The sequence below is a fragment of the Ascaphus truei genome, chromosome 6 (assembly GCF_040206685.1).
Source record: "Ascaphus truei isolate aAscTru1 chromosome 6, aAscTru1.hap1, whole genome shotgun sequence".
Taxonomy (NCBI): domain Eukaryota; kingdom Metazoa; phylum Chordata; class Amphibia; order Anura; family Ascaphidae; genus Ascaphus; species Ascaphus truei.
This window is the reverse complement of record NC_134488.1, coordinates 103,680,055-103,702,574: the sequence shown is the minus strand read 5'-3', so window position 1 is coordinate 103,702,574 and position 22,520 is coordinate 103,680,055. Positions and strand designations below refer to the sequence as shown.

The following is a 22,520-nucleotide window of genomic DNA, read 5'->3' as shown; positions in this document are numbered from 1 at the left end:
ACTTAAAGTGAAGCACTACCTTTTCCCACTTATCGATGCATGTACTGTACTGCAATCGTTATATACGTGTATAACTGATGTAAATAACACATGTGTAACAGGCTCTGTAGTCTCCCCGCTTGCACACAGCTTCGGTACAGGTAGGGAGCCGGTATTGCTGTTCAGGACGTGATGACAGGCGCATGTGTGAGCTGCCGTTTGCCTATTGGGCGATATGTACTTACTCGCGAGTGTACTTAAAGTGAGTGTACTTAAAGCGGGGTATGCCTGTATATGCTCCCAAGTATAGAATATGGTACAATAATATTTAGCTGTAACTATTACCATAATGCCAAAAAGGCATACTTCACAAATAAATAGCAACTTCACAAAAAGGCAGTTATAATCCAGGAGAATACTGAAAATGAGAAAGAGGGTGACATTGAATTTACACTATTTTATTTATACCACAAGATTTTAATTCCCATGCAGGTTGCCAATTTAATATTGAGTATATACTCCATAGTGCAAGAAACAGCTCTGACTGAAATATTTCAGACTTGTCCATGGAGGAGAACTTAAGTGTGTCAGCTAGTTGGAGTTTTTTCCCCCAAAAGTACCTTACGATTATCATTAAGCAGATGACAAATTATTTAGGATACACAAAAAGTCCTGTAACAATAATACACAGTTTGATATCTGTTCAGCAAAATGTCCATTCTAAAAAAAATAAAAAAGGTGCAAGAATATGGGGGGTGGGGATGGGATCCGAGAAGGAAACCATAAATCGGCCAAAAGAATGAAGTAATGGAAAAGAAGAGGTCGGAAGGAGAGAAGGACTCTGCATGCAGCATGGCCCCTTCACTCTCTGATGAGAAACCCAGGCACAGCTGCTTCAAATAACTCAGACAGGCTTGTTTTATTGGTATAGTATATGACAGACCGTATGTCCTTTCCAAACAATAGCTATGAGAATATTAAGGATAGATAACATACTCGTGCACCTTGGGTCAGTGTGCATTATTTAAGGAAGTGCACAATGTAACACTCTTGTAGAGCAACAAATTATGTTCCGTGTTCTGCGACACCCCCTACAATACAAGGACTTAAAGAAACTACAGAAAACATCACTAAATCACAACACTTCCTGTGAATTCTCTGAAGCACAATATGCATACAGCTGAAATGGCTAAGCATTAGAGTTGGACAATGTCGAATGCAACCATTTATGGGTTTAATTATAAACACGGGATCTGCAATTTTACCCTCCATTTCCAATTTTTGGAGAAAGCCCATAACGCACATTTAATGTTATACAATTAGTATACATAAAATATGCACATTGGTGATCTAAGCCATTGTAAATGCATGTTTCAGAGGTTTTTGAGCTCATCTTGTGGGGATGACGGCAGTCCACGGAAGTCATTACATCTGGTCTGGATACACGGCAGGACTCTAGCGCGCCCTTATCCAAAAACGTGTTTGTTGACAGCGAAATCTGACTTTTGCAATACATGGCCGCTGGTACCCCGCGACTTTAACTCGCATGTAAGCGACTACGGACTGTTCTTTTGTGATAAATTACTTGTATACTTAACCCCCAGTGTGCAGTTTTCCTTTTAAGAATAATCATTAGAGTTTTACATGGGAGTGGATAACCCTGCTTCAGCACAGGTGGATCAATCAGTGGCTTGTGCTGGAGCTGGGATACCCTGAACACCTGACCTGTTAGGGAGGCTTGAGAACTGGAGTTGAGCACCCGTCGTGCCATGGCTTAAGTTAGGGTGCTGGTAGCATCCTTTTATTACAAATTACAACGCAGACAAGATAAAAAAATTTTTTATAAAAAAGGAATTAGAAGAATCTCACTTTAAAAAATTGCAACAAACAAAATAACAATGTGCGGTTTTTATTTCTTCTAATTGTGTTGCAATTTCTTCTTTATGCTTTTAAAGCAGCATTCCCCCACATAAGACCACAGGGTGTTCCCGGAGCTAAGAATGGCACGGTTCCACTCTGGGGTACCCCAAGTTGCCATACTTTAAAAAATAAAAAAAAGCAGCCAGGATGCCGCTTTAAAAAAGTCTCAACCAAAGGCATTTGTTAAGATTTTTGTTAATGAGGAATACAATACAATAAATACATATACAAATTAGAATTTAAATTCTCTTGATTTGTCTTTTCAGATGCGCAGCACTGCTAAATAAGGCACAGAGGCAATCTAAAGTTACCAAACCCGGTTGGTCCCATGATCAGTGCTCAGGGGGTCATTAACAGCCAAGTTTCCCCTCATTAACAAAATTCTAATTATAACCAATTAAAAAATTATAAATACATCTGAAGAGCAGGTGGCCATTTAGGATTGCATTTGGGCTACTGATCTAAAAATCGGTACCCAAGGACTACAACGTCTGAGGAGGAATTGGGAGTAACAAGTGGCTTGCTTTCTTTAAAATCTTCAAATTATGCATCATATAGCAGAGAAAGAAGGGAATTAAAACAGCACTGCAATGTGTGTGAACTGTAACAAGCAAGGCGAATGTTATGGTCACAGTCAGAACCGATCAAGTACTTATCTTTTATAAGATGGATGTAAGAACAGGAAAATAAAATACAACTTTCCCACCTATTAGCATAGCAAGTAGATTTTTTTAGGTAATTGTGATTAAGAAACAAGCAATGGAAATGTAATTTATGCGCATATCTTTTTGTTTATCTTGTTGGGCCTAACAAGTTTTATGTTCAACTTGAATCTGCCTCATACTGAAGGGCGTACAAACATTAAAACTAAAAGAATAAATAAGTGGGACAGAAGGTTAAGCTCACTTACTTTTGCTATGTGCTTATATAAAGTGTCTCAGTGATCTCGGCTAAAAACTACAAAATTGGACTTGGTATACTGTATAAAATCGCTCACTTTTGGTTCACATTACAAAATACATGCCCCCCCGAAAACTGACATCCACTTATGGGATTCTTGAATGTTCAGATGAGTTATTTCCCTAGGGTGCCTATAGTGACCCTATTATCATTCCAGGCATGACTCTAGGAGTTTAAGAAATCAGATGTCTGAGAAGCAAACAAAATAAAGATGGTGCTCAGTGGCTGGCTTCCTTTCCCAGAGCCGAGGGGCTGACACTGCAACCGAACTCAAGAAACTGACTGAATCAATTTGAATAGGGCAGACATCTTCGTGACTAAGGGGAAGTTGTTCACAGCTTATTGAATAGGAGCGTGTCAATAGCTGTTTTGGGTGCACCTTCTTTCCAGACACCAATGGATTTGATAATTGATCTTGAATCATGAAAGTTGATCTTGAGCTGTGATTGCTATTCAGGTCTTCTGCAAGCTCAGAATGACTAATGGTAATTGCACAGGAGACATTAGGAGCGCTGGTCAGCATATTGGGTCCACAAGCAGACCTTAAACCCATTTTGCACAGATCGCGAACAATACAGGGCAGGTCCCTCTTCTACCCCTCCATATTTCACAACTCAGATCTTGCTACTACAACACTGACAGAACCGCTCAACCAATTTACACATATAGTCACAAAAAAAAAAAAAAAAAAGTGCAAAGGGAAATAATTAGCAATCCAAAACACGAGAATGTGACCAAAGTGATCGCAAGTAGTCCCTGCAGCATGCACTCATTGTGAGAGGGAAAAAGGGATAATGGATGGGAATGAGATGCCAATATCCATGCCCATCCATTATCCCTTTTTCCGCTCACAATGAGTGCACGCTGCAGGGACTACTTATGATGACTTTGGTCACATTCTCCTTCCAACTCAGATCTTGACTGGAGGGATAAACAAAATGAGCCAAATCCCTCTGGATCCAATAATTGAAAGGAGATAAGAGATAATGTTCCCGAACAGTGGGAAGCAGGCTATCTACAGGCATACCCCGCATTAACGTACGCAATGGGACCGGAGCATGTATGTAAAGCGAAAATGTACTTAAAGTGAAGCACTACCTTTTCCTCACTTATCGATGCATGTACTGTGCTGCAATCATCATATACGTGCATAACTGATGTAAATAACGCATGTGTAACAGGCTCTATAGTCTCCCCGCTTGCGCACAGCTTCCGTACAGGTAGGGTGCCGGTATTGCTGTTCAGGACGTGCTGACAGGCGCATGCGCGAGCTGCCGTTTGCCTATTGAGCGATATGTACTTAGTCGCGAGTGTACTTAAAGTGAGTGTCCTTAAACCGGGGTATGCCTGTATAGAGCTGAACTGTGTTCATTTCTGCTACAGGGACCCAATTTCCTGAGATAATTACCTCTGTAGGTGCTGCCGGTATCTCCGGCATATTTAAAAGGGCCCGTGTGGCATGGGCCAATAGGAAGCGATGAACCAAAAAAAAAAAAGTTGACATAAGTTGAACTAAAGTACATTAGCCCTACACTGTTAGAAATTAGAGAGGTTGCCATGTTCATTAGGCCTTGCCCCCGCTGCCTGCTACAGCGTCCGCTGTGGCGGACGCTGCGCTCACGAGAGCCCTCCCCGCAATGGCGCCGGACCCGCTGCGAGGGGGGGCCGCAGCGCTCGTGCGAGAGCTACTCCTGCTCTCAATAGTATTGAGAGCAGGAACTCGCGTCGAGCGGCTAGGCGCGCCCCCCGGCAGTTCAGCCAATGAGGGCGAACCTGCCGGGTGACGTCATGGCCGCGCCCCCGTCACTCCTCCGCCACGCCCCCCCCGGTCTCTGCTCCTGCAGTGAGCTGCAGACCGGGGAATCGCCGGAACGCCCAGCCAAAAGCGCGGGCGCGCATTAGAGCGCCGTGACCGGGGCCTTAGCCTTAGCGTTACACTGACATTTAGCTGCTACGGTTTAAGATAGATGACATTTGTGGTAGAACTAGACGGTGAATTGGTCATAGTTGCTATATCCTCATTTACACTTAGTCTGATTCAGCACGTTTCCTGACCAATTTGCAGCTCTCTTTATGTTCTTCTATGACACAAATCAGCAATTTGAGTTAATGTATTTCTCTTGCACCAGGATTCACAAAGCTTCGATAAAGGATATGAAAGCTCGATCTGGTGTTAACTGCTATTGTCTGCAGTTATCAAATGAGATCCAATACCCCTCATCGAAGCTTTGCGAGGCCCCCTCTACATTCTTTCCACAGTCAACCATGTGGCCCATCACTTGCATCGAGGTTATGGCCGAATTATCCTACTGCTAAACTTGTTTTTGCATGTTATGTTACCCCTTTGTGGTGGTTTACAGGCATACCCCGCATTAACGTACGCAATGGGTCCAGAGCATGTATGTAAAGCGAAAATGTAGTTAAAGTGAAGCACTACCTTTTTTCCACTTATCGATGCATGTACTTTATGGCAATCGTCATATACGTGCATAACTGATGTAAATAACGCATTTGTAACAGGCTCTATAGTCTCCCTGCTTGCGCACAGCTTCGGTACAGGTTGGGAGCCGGTATTGCTGTTCAGGACGTGCTGACAGGCGCATGCGTGAGCTGCCGTTTGCCTATTGGGCGATAAGTTCTTACTGGCGATTGTACTTAAAGTGAGTGTCCTTAAACCGGGGTACGCCTGTATTAAACATTCCAATATCAGCACAAAGGGACAGATGTTTCTTTGCTAAAAAAACAAATGTACACTCCTACAGATACATTTGTAAACGTATTATAAGGATATAAAAACATATTGTTAACTGACATGTTTATCTACTATCAAAGGGGGGGGGGGGAGAAGTACACAAGGTGCTCATAGGATCTGTTTTGCATAGCACTGAAATTCGGCAGTTACAAGAGGGGGAAAAAAACTGAACCACACGAAACCATTAATATGATATGAGGGGTCTTTTTTCAGTTATATGCCCAACCAGCTAACAGAGGAGCAGTATTTTCCCTGGGCATTCTAACCATTAATTATGTGGTACAAATTCAGACAGGACCAATAACAGAACAAAAGTTAAAAACAACCTATGAAAACTCTGGTGACAGTAATACACTGGGTAAAGGAACATCAGTTCCAAACAGAGTTAAAACATTTTTTTAAAACCAACCTGCTTCCTTAGGCACGTTCTATAGTGCGGAATTTTAGTTGGCTGACAGTCAGTCTTTCTATAGAAGGGCCGTGCGCGCGCACGGCAGGGAGCGGGGAGCCGACAGACGGCAGCGAAGATGAAGAAATTCATCTTTTCGCGCCGCTACCGGCTCTGAAATGTGTGCATATGTGTGCGTGTCAATGATTGCGGATCAAAAAAAAAAAAAAAAATATTTATGAAACTTGTATTTTCTTTAAAAAAAAAAAAATCTTGCTTAGGACGCGCGCTTGCACACACACACACACACACACACACACACACACACACACACACACACACACACACACACACTATAAACATGAAATGCATGCGGCATGTGCACGCGCGTTCGCATAGGCACGCGCGGCCGCACGCTGTATATAACAGCAGTTAGATGTAATCACCGATGAAATAATGGTTTCACTGGTTAAAATCTTCTGAAAAGCTTGTTTTGCTTCAATGTGAACACTGAATTTTGAAGCATTTCAAAATTGTGACTCAAAAGCACAATAGCCAATATTACAAAATGACCAGAATGCAGAAGCAACAAGTGGCAGTGATCAGGGATGAGTTAAAGCAGCGGTCTCCACAAACACAAAAAAAATTAAAAATAAACTTAAAATGAAGTTAAACACAAACAACCTGCAGCACCAATTTCGAACTTAAAAATTCTCCAAATCTTTACTTTATTGCCGAGTATTCATCGGTTTATTATTTCACTGCCATCAGCTGTTACTATGACAACAGCGATGTTGAGTTTGGGAGATCAAAGGATTTGAAATATTAAGTGGTTGTTAAAATAGACCACTCCACTGAGTCCAGTGCAGCATAAAGCAGGGGTGGCCAGGTCCAGTCCTCAATGGCCACCAACAGGTCAGGTTTTCAGCACATGTGGCTCTGAGTGAACCTCCTGTGCTGGAGTAGGGATATCCTGAAAGCCTGACTTGTTGATGGCCCTTGAGGACTGAAGTTGGCCACCCCTGCTCTAAGGTTACCATTGTAACGTGAGAAGCTAGAGAATAAGAACACAGGAAACTTGGGCAGGTAAATGGCAGATGAGGTTTAATACAGATAAATGTAAGGTTATGCATTTGGGAAACAAGAACAAACAGGCAACTTACAACTTAAATGGGGATAAATTAGGAGAATCCTTGATGAAATAGGATTTAGGAGTGCTTGTAGACAGCAGGCTTAATAACAGTGCCCAATGTCATGCAGTAGCTGCAAAGGCAAACAAGATCATCTTCCATTAAACGTGCAATGGATGGAAGGGAAGTAAACATAATTATGCCCCTTTATAAAGCATTAGTAAGACCTTGAATATGGAGTACAATTTTGGGCACCATGCCTTAGAAAAGACATTATGGAACTAGAGAGAGTGCAGAGAAGAGCCACCAAATTAATAAAGGGGATGGACAATCTAATTTATGAGAGATTCTAGCTAATTTAGATTTATTTACATTAGAAAAGAGGCGCCTTGAATATGGAGTACAATTTTGGGCACCATGCCTTAGAAAAGACATTATGGAACTAGAGAGAGTGCAGAGAAGAGCCACCAAATTAATAAAGGGGATGGACAATCTAATTTATGAGAGAGGCTAGCTAATTTAGATTTATTTACATTAGAAAAGAGGCGCCAAGGAGGGGATATGATAACTATATACGAATATATTCGGCGGACAGTTCAAGGAGCTCTCAAAATAACTATTCATCCCACGGGCAGTATAAAGGACTCGGGCCATCCCTTAGACCAGGTCCCCGCTGCCTGCTGCAGTGCCCGCAATGGCGGGCGCTGCAGGGACAAGAGCCACCCCTCAATGGGGCCGGGCCCACTACAAGGGGTGGCCGCCACGCTTCGGACAGTTTTTCCTGAATAAAAATTGAGCTCAATACTGGCGACGAGCGCGGTGGCCATGCCCCTTGGCGGTTCAGCCAATGAGGGGAATCTGCCGGATGATGTCATGGCTGCGCCCCTGCCACGCTCCCCCTCTTTCCCCCTGCAGACCGGGGATCAGAGCTGAACAAGCCACCAGCCGCGAGTGTAGCGCAGATAGCGGGCCGTACGTAGTCTTAAGGTTGGAGGAAAGGAGATTTCACCAGCAAAAAAAGGAAAGGGTTCTGTCCAGTTCAAATGTGGAATTCGTTATCCATGGAGACTAATGGCAGATACAATATATTTGAGAGCTTAAAAAAAAAAACAACAAATGGGAAGGATGTTGATCCAGGGATTAATCCAACTGCCAATTCTTTGAGCCAGGAAGGAATTTTTTTCTTCCCCTTACGAGATATCATTGGATATGACACTGGATCATGCCTTCCTCTGGATGAATAAGTATAGATATAGGATAAAGTATCTATTGTCTAAATTTAGCATAGGTTGAACGTACATCTATATGAAACATTCTGATTTGTAACTTTAAAAAAAAAAAAAAAAGCGGCACATGCTGAGGAGGCAAAATAACAACATTATAGAAGTTAAAATCATGCAAGTTTGGGTGTGGGGATTGATGATTCTTTAGTGAGTAATGGAAGAAGCCAATTTAACTCTTGCGCTGCCACCAAGGCTTTCTGGGATCGCAATCATGTGCTTGGTGTAGCCATCTTGTGGTCGCGTCCAGTACCCATTGGCGTGAAAAACAGTGGTGGAACGGGATACACTTCCGTTCACCGCTCAGGTGCCTCCTAAAAAACTATCATTTTTAGTACGATATACCTGGTAGGTCATCAGGGGACATTATGGCTTAACCTCAAAGGGAGGCACATTTTCAGCAACTGACCTGTCCAGAATGCGACAACAGAAGTTAAAAAAAAAAAAAAAAAAAAAAAAAAAAGACCAGATTGCGCAAAACAGCAGCAAAGGAACTTTGCCATGGAAATGATAGATAGATAGATAGATAGATATACACACAAATTGTTAGTAAGTCCTACAGAAAAATTAAAATATTGTTTGACTTTTAAAGTGCCAATTGAGGCGACTCAAAAACTTTTGTACAAAATACATTTGCATTCCTGTTTTCAACCTGATCCCAAATACTTACGATTGATTTGTAATAATAAAAAATAATGATTACAAGGGTAAAAAATAAAAAAAAAAAAAAATTATATATATATATATATATATATATATATATATATATATATATATATATATATATATATATATATATATATATATATATATATATATATATATATATATATATATATATATATATATATATATATATAATTTTTTTTTTTTTTTACCTTTTTCATGGTGAGCAGATAAGTGTAGCAGACCAACATTGTAATCATTATTTATTTATTATTACAAATCAATCGTAAGTATTTGGGATCAGGTTGAAAACAGGAATGCAAATGTATTTTGTACAAAAGTTTTTGAGTCGCCTCAATTGGCACTTTAAAAGTCAAACAATATTTTAATTTTTCTGTAGGACTTACTAACAATTTGTTGCTCTTATCATCACACTCATCAATTTGAACCTGCTTCTAAAAGACAGCATTGCACATTCCAGTTACATTTCAGAAAGAAAAATTACTAATCAGTTTATGGGATCTAAACCAAGGCAGAGCGTTTAAGTCAGCAAGAGTTCAGAGGGAGAGGAGTGGGGGGATGGTACGGGAAGCAGCACCGCAGAGAGTAGGTTAAGAAATGAAGCTAAAAACACAGAAAAAATAAATAAAAGGAGAAACAGAGGAACATAAATCTGGCAAAACAATGCTTGAAAAAGGTTGAATTAAAAACAAAAAGAAAGTCTGCCAAGGACAGGGATTACTGCACTTCTCACACCTTTTATTACAAGTACAAAATAATGTACCCCTCCCTCCACAAATCCAGTACTGCCACAATCTGAAAACAATTAATTATGCTCAGAACTATTCAACCCACGCACGTCAACTTTTCTCTAATGCATTTTTTGTAAGGTGTTAAAAAACTTTTGAAATCTATTAAGTAAACATCTTTTACCTTTCACGCAAACTTACTTCTGCAGTAACCATGTTTGTAAAACTAAACAGCTGCTCAGGAGACATTGAAAACAAATGAGGCTCATACACAAGAACATACCTGCCAAGCAATTTCACATAAGCAATGGGAATATGACCCTGTGCTGGTTTCATAGTCCCATTAGCTGGTCTCAGAGCCATTTTGGCATGATCTCCCCCACAATGACCACAGTTATTTAGCCAGTCTGTATCACCCCTAATTTGTGTTAATGTGCAAGTACCAAATACCTGGGGATTTTTATGTTTAGAAAGAGAAAAAGCAAGACATTTTTTATTAAAACAAACAGGCATATCAATTATTTATAACAACTCTTGACACAGGGTGAAGAGGTGCATAGTACTAAAGAGGAGGGTCACTAAACACAATGCGGGGGAGGAGGGGGTAATCACAGCCTCACGGTGTTAACTTCATTTAAGTCAATGGCCGTTAACGCTGAATCGCAGTGCAATATCCTGTACCAACCGGCGCTTAGTGAATCCCCCAGCATTAGAGACAATGTCAAATATTAAATTGCATGGTCAGATCAAATGCCGTTATCTGCTATGATGAATAGACCCCCTTGCTCCACTACTCGGTTCAGTGCTGAAATTCCTGCACTGTCCTACCTGGAAAGCTGGTGATTTCCTACCATAGAAATTAGTGCAATACCAACATTCGATTACTACTAACCATTAACTTGGGTGGACATTAAACTATTAATCAAGGACATTGCAATTTACCAAGTAACCTCTCAAAGAGTGGGTGCTGCCCTGCATCAATATGTTGTAACACTGCTACAATACATCCAAAACCAGATCATGCTGTGGGGTTGGACATTTTGCAAATATGCAAAACTATGAAGACGCATTACTGTAAAGCTCGAAGTATGCGCTATTTGTTTTATTCCCTAATGTACATGCCGAGTCAGCTCTTTAATTCATCTTGTTCGTAATTAACCATCTAGGGCAGTGGTGCTTAACTTCAGACCCCAAGACAACCTCCCACCTCCTCCCCCCCTAACAGGTTAAGGATATTCCAGCTTCAGCACGGTGCAATCTTCCACTAAACTACTGATTAAGCCACCTACCTGTGCTGAAGCAGGGATATCATGAAGCCCTGACCTGTTTGGGGTGGGGGGGGTGTCTTGGGAAATGGACTTGAGCACCACTGATCTATTGCAATGTTCTGCAAGCATCGGCGGAATAAAGTGGGATTAAATTGAACATTGTTGTAACGGATGACACAAAGCTTCCACCTATATGCAGTCAGAATATCTCATTTTATGCTGATAAATTCACAACAAGTGGTTGGTGGGCAAAACGCTTACGGTACTTTTACTGGGGCTTTGTAAGGGAAACAAAACAAAAACTAGCAGCATTTGGTAAAATTACACAATGCAGCACCCTTCAATAATTGCGGGTTGTTCAAAACAGATAAGGCATAAAGAACAACAAGAGATGTGGGGCAGAAAAGCAGCGACCGACCCAATTTGCAATCTTGAGCATAGGGTGCAATAGTGATTACTGTTATCTACAATGGCATGCAAGAGACATGGAAATGACTGGCTTTGCAGGGGTAATTACAGAAAATGTAATTTTATGGTATAACTGACGAAGTACAGGGAGCATGACAAAGCACCAGTCCCTCCTATTGCAGCTAAATCGTCAGCCCCCATTAGGATTTCCATCCTGCAATAATTACAGTCATGTTTCTAATTTATTTTCTGTGATGTGTGAGGGTGAATAGTAAGGCTCTTGCAGTAAGCGTTTGGGATCCCATTTGCCATATTGATCAAACTGTGAAGAAACGCACAACCCAGAGTGTCAAGTATGGTGCACAGAAACAACTTGCACTTATAGTTACCGGTACTCAATTTAAAGAATAAACTATCCCGATAATACAAATTGCTCCCCTTTTTGCCATTGTTTGTTGCAGTAAATACATAACTGAAAATAGGTTTTGCAACTTGGGCTTTAGTTGTTATTTAAAGGGCCACAAATGAAAGAAAACAAACCAACCAATCTACATAGGTCACAATTCGTAAAGCTACAGGGCTGAAGCACAAAACTGTTTATTGAAAAAAAGTGGTGTGGCCTCATGTACTAAAAAGCGACAGCTAACATTACTGGCCATTCGGTTAAATGGAAGTCAACCAACACTAATGGCAGCCGCAACAATAGAAAACACCCCAAAATACTCATAGCATTTACAAAAAGGGAGATTAAAAAACTGTGAAAATTGCTTGTAATCTTGACTGGTCATGCTATTGTCAGTAATGCTTTGGTGCCTGTTTTTCAAATTGGAGTAAGAGTGGCCGCCCTAAGGTAACATGATTGATTCGAGTAAAAAAAAAAAAAAAATTATTCAAGGTTTAACCATGGAGGTTTTCCAGGAAAGAACAAGTCAATTCTGGCAATTCCGGAAACCTTTTCGGAGGAGGGCCATACACTGACCGGGAAGAGCAACTTTTTCACTGGTTTGAAGAATAGGTATGAGAGGTGCTTGTGATGTAAGCAAAGAAAGATCCGTTATCTTCTAGGTCTCCGACACAGGTGGGCAACTCCAGTCCTCAAGGGCCACCAACAGGACATGTTTTAAGGATGTCCCTGCTGCAGCACAGGTGGCTCAGTCTGTGCCAAAGCAGAAAATATCATTAAAACCAGACCTGTTGGTGGGCCCTTGAGGACTGGAGTTGTTTACCCCTGGTCTAGGAGGTTTTCTGTCTTGTCTGAAAGATTGTGGGAGCTTGATGAATATTTTCAAGCGGGGGGGGGGGGGGGGGAAGGGGGGGAGAGAGAAGAGAGGAGTTGGAGACCTATATAAAAGAGAAGCTGATGGTGTTCTGGCTGTCTGAATATGTAATAACTGTGGTTGCATTTTATCATATGTTCAGAATGAAAATCTATGAACGGGTAGAAGATAAGGGTGAGGACTGGACTGCCTCTGTAGGTGGAACTGGTGTTCAAGGTCCTGCACTGGATCAACTCAAGGATCTAGACACACACACACACACACTTTAAAAAGTGCCCCTGGTTCTAGTTGTACTCAGTAGCCCTGTTCAGAGGAATGTGTTCCTGTTTTTATCTCTTAGCCTGTTCAACACATTTAAAAAGCGAATAAAGACGTTAGTTATATAGCACTTACTGTAATTCAAGCATGAAAATCCTGACTACTTTTCATTCTATTTTTTTTTTTTAATAGAATCAGAGGGATCTTGTGTGCTGAACCATACTATTTTGTAGTTCCAGGGACCCTTCGGTTCCCAAGATATTTACCTTCTCATGTGGCCAATGTTTCTGGTCCTTTTTGGGAAATCAATATGGGCGCCATCCACAAGCCTCACTCTCTAGGGGGACAATAGGAAGCCGCAATGTCATCAGAGCATAACATGTCTGCTTCCTATTGGACAACCCAGGTGACCATCTTTAAAATTTAGTGGCACTAATAAAGTTAAATCTCAGAAACAGGGAGATTTCCCCAGAGCTAGGTGTAACATAATTCAGTTTCCAAGAATCCCCATTCTGACCATGTAAAAGTAAAAATTGCCAAATATATGGGGGGGTGGGGGGTGGGGTCTGCTTCTTTAATGTTATATCAGTATAACGTACAACACTGTAAGAAGTAAATATAGTTTAACAGACACATTATTTAGCAGGAAGGCATGCTAAACACTGTATGAGGCAAAAATGCCTGTGTAGAATAATTGGTTTGGTATAATGCTATAGCCAGGGAGGTTCATTTGGGTATAAACAGGAAGATGGACTATCGGGACTGGTGAATGTTATTGATCTCCAGCCCTGCTTTTTTTGAAAATAGCCAATTGTGTCTTATCACGTATACAAACATGTATTCACAACAACAACAAAAAGTTGTTTTAGCCTTCTGTTTGGATTTCTTCTATCTCCTGCCAATTGATACATGTGGAATGTTCAGCAAGGAAACTAATCAAAAACACAGAACTTATTTCTAACAAACCACTGGACACACAACAAGGTGATGGCGGGGGCAGGGGGAGAATTACAATCCCCACTGCATTGTACTGAATACATTAGCAGCCTAATTTTAAGAAACCTGGTGAAACAGTTGCTAGACAAAGACAAAAAAAAAAAAAGTGTATGTAGCACAGGACTGTTTAACTTGCAGCCCATTGTTCACCGTTCCTTACAAATGAGCAAAAATGGCGTACCAGATCATTTGACGTTCTGAGAAGTTCAAAAGTGCACTGGACAGGGGTGAAAACAGTTCAGTGTAAGCTTTTTTGCAGACAATGTCATGTACACGGACAACATCCAAATACTGTGAGCAATCTACTGCTAACCAAACGGTTTCACTCCTCTCCACTACCATATCTACTCTAAGCAGTAACACACACACACACACACACACACACACACACACACACACACACACACCCACCATCTTTAATGCAGCATTTCCTGTTCCTGAGACCTATAACTTGATCTGCAGATCTTAGAAGAGGCTTCAAAATACTTCCTGTCCTGCCTCCAGTGGACTCTTAAAGGTGCAGCGCTTCCTATGCATAAATCAGACACGTACATTCCTTTTTCGTTACTTTAGTTTGTAAAGATATAAACCTAATGTCAGTTGATTATTCCTTGAAAACGATGGATACTGAAAACAAAAATTGCAAACAATTGCGTGAAAAATATGTTCAGTAAGAAAAATTACATTCAATTATTGATATTTATCTTCCTTAATTTTAAAGTATTGACCGTTGAACAAGGGAAGTTTTTTTAAGTGAAACTTCTTTGCTGGCGCCTACAGGGTTTTCATGGGGAAAAAATCCTTGCGTTATAACGAAAAACGTAACACGAGTGACATCACAGTAGTAATAGGTGTGTGCCGTCTCGCATGCGCACAAAAACACTGCCTGGTGTTGGCATCCTGTGCTCTGCACACACAGACCACCTGAGCTCGCCGCGCATGCGCACAAGCCTCCTGCGCACCAGCAGCAGGGCACAGAGACCCCCCACAGACACACTCTGAATTCACAGTATAAATATAGAAGGGAAAATAGCTACAACACGCGTTCCAAGTCAAATTTCTTTGCGTTTTGGCACCAAAATTGTGTTTTGATTTGTAACTGAAAACATCACCATCACAAATACAATTTCTGTGACAAAAGACAAAGAAGTTTCACTTAAAATGCACGTGCTCGGCACACACACCATTTTTTTTTTACCACTCCCACCAACTAGTAAAATGACCATGTTGCCCACTGCATCGTTGCTGTTATTTACAAATGCTTAAAGAGTCTGATGAAGCTTGGCATCCTTAAAAACATTAAATAGAATTATTGACATACTGTAAAGCAGATCTCCTTGGGGCCTGTCATGTCAATTTGGTGGAAAGTCCCACTCGCATCTAACCCAGAAAAGTACTCACAGAATAAGCATTTCTCCCCAGGTATTAAGTCTGCAAGAGGGCCGAAGTGTTCCTGGTTATACTCAGCATTGCAATATAAAGCAGAAAGTACACTGCTAAAATGAGATTGATATTTGTACAAGGAATTAAAAGGATCAACTTCTGCTGTGGTGTCTCAGGACCCACTGACTTAATTTGCCCAATGTATGTAACTTATTAGCCTTGTCAGACGACAAGGTAATTCAAACAGACATCCTGATTATTATATGTACAGTCTACATCACAATCACCCAACAGCCTAAATAAAATGACGACATGGACCAGCTTTTACAAATTAGATGTATTGGTAGGACTGTTTTGTCTTTCCATAACAGTAACGGACTGAAATGAAAATAAATATGATGCCAACATTACAGTAAAAGTGAATACAATTTTATTTTGTTTGATTGTTAGATGGGCACTGCAAAAAAAAAAAAAAACTACACAAGATTCTTTTTACTTTTTGATCTTATTATACACCATTGTTTCCAATGAAATTGTAAAAATAAAACATTAAATGAAAAAAAACAAAAAAAAAACCTGTCTGGTCTATCTCGAGCAGCTGCTCTGTATGCAGACATCCACAAAAACGCTACTTTTCCTAAAACAGCCAGCTCAAGTGTGTTTTCCTCTCAGAGATCCAGACAGCATTCAGTTAACAACAAGACAATTTTTAATGTCTCAGATTTCTTAAATAGACCTCTCACACATACTATTCATATTATTTTATATTTGCTAAAGTTAGTCTGATTTTGTCACCTCAGATGACACCACAAATGTCACATTTTTGCCAAGTCAGTCACTGAATGTACCTCCAGTTTCCCATGACATTATTAATCCCTTACTATTAACACTACTATATCAAAGACTCAATGTACCCTACAGCATACTATGAGATGAGCAACATCAAATGTGAAGAGAGCAGTAACATAACATACTGGCGGTGGGGAGGAAGGAAAATAAAAACCTGAAAATAACTGCTTAAATTATATTTGGCACCTTCATGTTTATAGCCAAGAGCTGAAATAGCTTCTAAACATGCTTGCGATATTTTTTACATTTATGCATTACCAAACAAGGTTACATAAATGGGCAACAACCCAATGCCGTGTGAAAATTAATTTACACAAAAATACACGAGCTATCAAACAAACCAAAAGGAACAGAGGGCCAGTAAAAGCACAGAAAAGGGGGGGGGGCGGGGGCGTGGCCAGCAGCTGAACTGGGAAGCAGCAGCCATAGAGCTCCGTGCAGCACCTACAGAAAAGGGACCATAAACCCCCCCCCCCTATTTCCCCACCCCCCTCCCCTGCTCCTCACCCCCCTCCCCTGTTCCCCCCCCCCCCCATCTCAGAGGTTAGAACCATAGAATGTCTCCATGTGTCTAACTACTGTACCCTGCTATGGGCATGAAAACGCAGCAGTGATTTAGAGCCTGGATAGAGGAGATATGCACCTTAACAAATTCAAACTGGGAGCGATGAGCCATACCTGGGAGATCTGGCTGAAAGCCAAGATTAAGTACAGACGCGTCCCCCAGCTCACAATTTACACCAATTTTTAATAACCCCAAATTCCCCTCCCCCCCCGGATGCGTTTCTAAATTATACAATCAATTTAAATCGAAAGGGATCAGGGCGATCGGAGACATTCTGAGCCTAGGGAAACTCTTGAACTACCAAAATTTAAGTACTAAATACGATATATCACAATTGGATACATTCAAATATCTCCAAATTAGACATTTTGCCCAGACAATATCCCCGAATCCAGAATTTCCCCCTCTCACTAAGTTCGAGAGACTATGTAGAGATAGCTCTCACCAAAAGGGCTAATATCAAAGATTTTATACAGAATTGGAAATATCAGCGGACCCTCCAACTCATGACTAAATGCAAAAATGGGCCGCGGACCTGAATATAAATATCAATAGAGAGGATTGGGAGGGTATTTGGGAAGTAGCCTCAGGAACTTCCATATGCACCACAACCAAAGAAAATATTTACAAAATAATTTTCTACTGGTACCTCACTCCAGTGAGGCTAAAACAAATCTACCCTCTGGCATCTGATCTATGTTGGAGAGGCTGTGGACAAAAGGGTGACATGGCCTACATCTGGTGGTCGTGTCCGGAAATTAAGAAGTATTGGGATATGGTCCAAATTTTATTAAAAGAGGTTACTAGCCTCGACTTACCTATTGACCCACTGACCTTCCTACTGGCCAGGCCAATGAAAGAAATTGACCGCCCAGTGAGGAAATTAATCTCCTTCATCCTCACAGCGGCGAGATGTGAGGTTGCGACCTCCTGGAAGAAAGTGTTCCCCCCTCCATGAGTAAGCTAAAAAAACAGAATAAATGAAGTAATACAATGCGGATGAGGAAGCGGGTGACAACCAGTACTTCATAGGAGTCCGTCCAAAATGGATATCAGCAACCAGGGTAGACACACCCCACCACCTGCCCCCTTTTCCCCCCTCTTTCTCCCCCCCCCCCTCTTTTTCTTGGCCTCTCCGTTTTCGGTAGGTCATCTGCCTCTGGCAACAGGTTTTGCCATCTTTCCCCTTCAAAAAATACAAAAATGTTTCTGTATTAGGCTATGTATATTGTCCCCTGTATGTACAAAGTCTCCATCTTTGCTGATGATACTAAATTGTGTAAGGTAATAGAATCAGAGCAGGATGTAATTTCTCTTCAGAAGGACTTGGAGAGACTGGAAACGTGGGCAGGTAAATGGCAGATGAGGTTTAATACAGATAAATGTAAGATTATGCATTTGGGATACAAGAATAAAAAGGCGACTTACAAATTAAATGGAGATATATTGGGGGAATCCTTGATGGAGAAGGATTTAGGAGTGCTTGTAGACAGCAGGCTTAGCAATAGTGCCCAATGTCATGCAGTAGCTGCAAAGGCAAACAAGATCTTATCTTGCATCAAACGGGCAATGGATGGAAGGGAAGTAAACATAATTATGCCCCTTTACAAAGCATTAGTAAGACCAAAACTTGAATATGGAGTACAATTTTGGGCACCAATCCTAAGAAAAGACATTATGGAACTAAAGAGAGTGCAGAGAAGAGCCACCAAATTAATAAAGGGGATGGACATTCTAACTTATGAGGAGAGTCTAGCTAAATTAGATTTATTTACATTAGAAAAGAGGCGTCTAAGAGGGGATATAACTATATACAAATATATTCAGGGACAATGCAAGGAGCTTTCAAAATAACTATTCATCCTACGGGCAGTACAAAGGACTCGGGGCCATCCCTTAAGGTTGGAGGAAAGGAAATTTCACCAGCAACAAAGGAAAGGGTTCTTTACAGTAAGGGCAGTTAAAATGTGGAATTCATTACCCATGGAGACTGTGATGGCAGATACAATAGGTTTGTTCAAAAAAAAGGTTGGACATCTTTTTAGATGGGAAAGGTATACAGGGATATACCAAATAAGTATACATGGGAAGGATGTTGATCCAGGGATTAATCCGATTGCCAATTCTTGGAGTCAGGAAGGAATTAATTTTTCCCCTTTATGGGGTTTTTTGTTTGTCTTCCTCTGGATCAATAAGTATAGATATAGGATAAAGTATCTGTTGTCTAAATTTAGCATAGGTTGAACTTGATGGACGGAAGTCTTTTTTCAACCTCATCTACTATGTAACTACATTTTATATCTGCCTAATACAAAAGATTGGAAAAACAAACAAAAAAAAAACAGAAAAAGGTCACACAGGTAGCCATCTAAAATGTGATCCGAGTGTATTGCACATCATAAAGGGCTTTAGTGCATTTAGAGTTCTGCTCGCACGTTCAGGGACTGATGGATTAATGAAGTTAAGGGAATGAGGTGCACCAGGAATCTGAACAGGTTTGTTGCCGGATACATAGCCTTGTTCTGTACACACACACACACACACACACACACACACACACACACACACACACAAGCAACAATTACAAAGAGTGATAGAGCCAAAAGCATTGCTTGCATGCAATTTTTACATACTGATGTAGGTCACACCAACTGCAACCCTCATGTTTGGAATGACCAAGTTGAATGAAGGTGCCAGTTGCTCAACACTATGGAACAATCACAGTAAACCACACAATATTTATTATAAGCCTTGTCTGACAAAAACAGATCAGATCTCTCAGGCAGTAAAGGGTTAAACACTGTGCTCAGTTATTTTCAGTTGCTCTAAGATGATTAAACAGGATCGGGAAATGAGCAGTCAATAGGTCCTCTACACTTTACATCCAACTAGGCGGGGGTCGAAGAATCCTCACTTTTTCTTGATAACATTAGCTTGCTCTGTACTTGGTGGACCTGCAAACAGTTCCTATCATTCCCAGGACTGAAGAGGTTACAACTATTTGATAGCAGGAGGGGTCTGCAACACATTGCTTTGCAGACCTCATGACCCACCAACAGTTCAGTTTCTAAGGATAGCCCAGCTTCAGCATAGGTGGCTCAATCACAACTGAGCCACCGATTGAGTCACCAGCACCAGTGCTGAAGCTGTGTTATCATTAAAACCCAACCGGGGGGGGGGGGGGGGGGCTGAAAGGAGGGGGGGAAGGGGGCGGGGGTGCTTCAATGCACCGTGTCCTCCTCCTCTTTGATTAAATACCAGCAGTACATACAATTATTTTGAATAGATAACATCAGTGGCCTTATACCTGTGGTCTGATAATAGCTGAACAATGGGAAAGATCAAACAGGAATACCCGAGCCTGGCTAGCTGGCACCGCCATTCTTCTAAGAAACTTGTCAGTGATAATGTTTGCGTACTAGATATTACAAGCTCTTTTTTTCCTATTTTTAGAAAAATAAGCCAAGGTAATAGTGCAAAATTACTAGTAAAGTATTGTGCTGGTTATATTATAACTACAACTGTAATAAAATAGAATGAACCATGAACCATAATTAATGTTAGGGTGGGGAGAGCTGGAATATTGACCGGTGTTAAACCTATCCTGGCACGTCAGTCTGCATCACCTGATAACTATGACAAGTAATCATTAAAAAAATTAATCCAAAGTAGATGACGTAACATTATGAAACCCATTTCTCAACAGTTTCAGGAAGACAAAGCTCCATGTCATTTTTGACCACAAACAAATTGGTAATCCTAGGTGTAATGCTGACAAAAGGTGTTTGAGGTGACAACTTGCATCCTCTGCAGTTTTGGGTTCAACAAGAGACATGGTTTGGTCATAGCCTTTAGTCCTATAATTATGCTCTTACTCATTAGGAGAGACATACAGAGCAGGAAGGTTGAGGTTTATAGCATTTTATTTTGTACGGAATGGTCAATATTCTTAGAAAGTATGTGCTTATGTCTTTCTGCCAGAAAATGTATCATTTTTACCTGCGATTCTGGAAAGGATCTTGAGAGATCTGTGGGCAGCATGTGGCCCTTTGGTTACCTTAAGTTGCCTATTTTACTGCTGACATTTATATCCTTCGTGTACTGCTGACAGTTCCTTTTTGGAGTCATAGGTCTCGTCACTCCAGAGACAAAATGATTAAACTGCCTAGTTCTGTGACAGATCCACTTTGTGGTTGGCCACCCCAGCTGATGGACACCAACTTTTCAGTGATCAGTCACCTGTCCATTCCAGAAACAGTTCTTTGGCAGATTTGTGCAGTGAGTGGAAGTCACAAGTTGCCCCCTAGATATGCAAGAACAGTGGTGGCCAACCTTATACCAAAGTTGTACGCGGCCATAGTCCATCACCGTGCAACATTTGACATTGGGGAATAAAACAACAACATTAGAGCTCAGAACACAGAAATGGGATTTGCTTTTTGGAATTCCTTTAAATAATGTTGTGATGCCAAACCATATTTTAATGCCACAATCCCAACATGCCTGGGGATGGGCACCACTACCTCAAAATAAGACCCACTTTCCTACCAACACACACAGGTGGAGGCCGTCACACCTCTCAGATGTGGTGACAGCATTACCGTGACGTCACGGCAGGCACCCACCACCATGGCCTATGACATCATGAGTGTGACAGGTCACCGTCTCTGACGTAAGGCGCCCGTTGCTAGGAAACCCTCTCCATCCGCCCCACTTCAGCCTCCTACCTGGTGCAGGGCGCTGATGCCGTCCGTATTAGTGCTGTCAATGACCTCCTTCCCCGCCTCCCCCCGCAGCATCTCCTCGGCCTCCAGCAGGTCCCCCCCAGCGCAGGCCGCCAGGAACTCCGCCGCCCGCTCGAAGCGCACGGAGCGCCCATCCTCGTCCCCCTGCCAGCCCCGCTCCCCCTCCCCGGCCCGAGTCCGCCTCCTCCGACGCTGCCACCGGGGCTCGGCAGCCTCCTGGTTGGTGCAGGACCGAGTCCACTGTCGGAGCTGCTCCCGCCGCCTCTCCTTGGCTTGTACAGCGGCAGCGGCTCCTTCCGCCATGTTGTGTTTATCTCTGCCTCCCTTCTCTTGCTGCTGATACCACCGCCGCCTGAGAAGCCTCCGCCTCCTCCTCCGCCCTTTACGTCTTGATTCCTGTCGCGCGCCTTCTGCCCTCTGCGTCATGAAGGCGCGGGACTCTCGCGCTACCCTGGCACCCCGCTCGGCATGCCGGGATTTGTAGTTCCGGCGCTGTGTGCATGTTGGTGATGCCTGGTTGGTCCCTGAAATCTCCCTGAATGAGATTAGCGTGTTGTGCATAATAAACCAATTTTAATTTAGGGCGATAATTCTTACTTTGATAATAATAGATATCAGGGGTTCATTTGTCAGAACCCGCCTGCTGCAAAGCTGCAGCACAAAGCAAATTGTACCACATTGAAATGAATGGGGTTTCTTCTTTGTTAAGGCCTCTGATATAGGCTGGGGCCATGGTACCGCAGACCGTGTGGCTGACCGATCAGACTTCCTTAAGGCAGTGTTTGCGTCCATGCGGCGTGCGTGGCGCAACAGGCCGGTCACGTGAGCGGTTCGCCCAATGAGGGCGAACCAGTTCCATGACGCCATAGGCGCGCCCCTCACGGCCCGTCGACCATGCCCAGGGAAAGCACCCGCTTTTCCACAGCCTCCGCACAGGCGAAGACACC

The 22,520-nt window shown here is 42.0% G+C and overlaps 1 protein-coding gene across 5 annotated transcripts in view; it reads right to left on the bottom strand.

Moving 5' to 3' along the window:
• Positions 1 to 21,975, bottom strand: part of PPP1R12C (protein phosphatase 1 regulatory subunit 12C) — a 69,460-nt gene extending 47,485 nt beyond the window's left edge. For 3 of the 5 annotated variants that reach the window (XM_075605471.1, XM_075605473.1, XM_075605476.1), the window contains exon 1: positions 21,556 to 21,975. In XM_075605471.1, coding sequence (XP_075461586.1) covers positions 21,556 to 21,876 — 321 coding nt within the window. In that variant the 5' untranslated portion in view covers positions 21,877 to 21,975. The remainder of the gene's footprint in view (positions 1 to 21,555) is intronic. The other 2 variants (XM_075605474.1, XM_075605472.1) reach the window with 2 other exon arrangements.
• Positions 21,976 to 22,520: the final 545 nt, after the last annotated feature.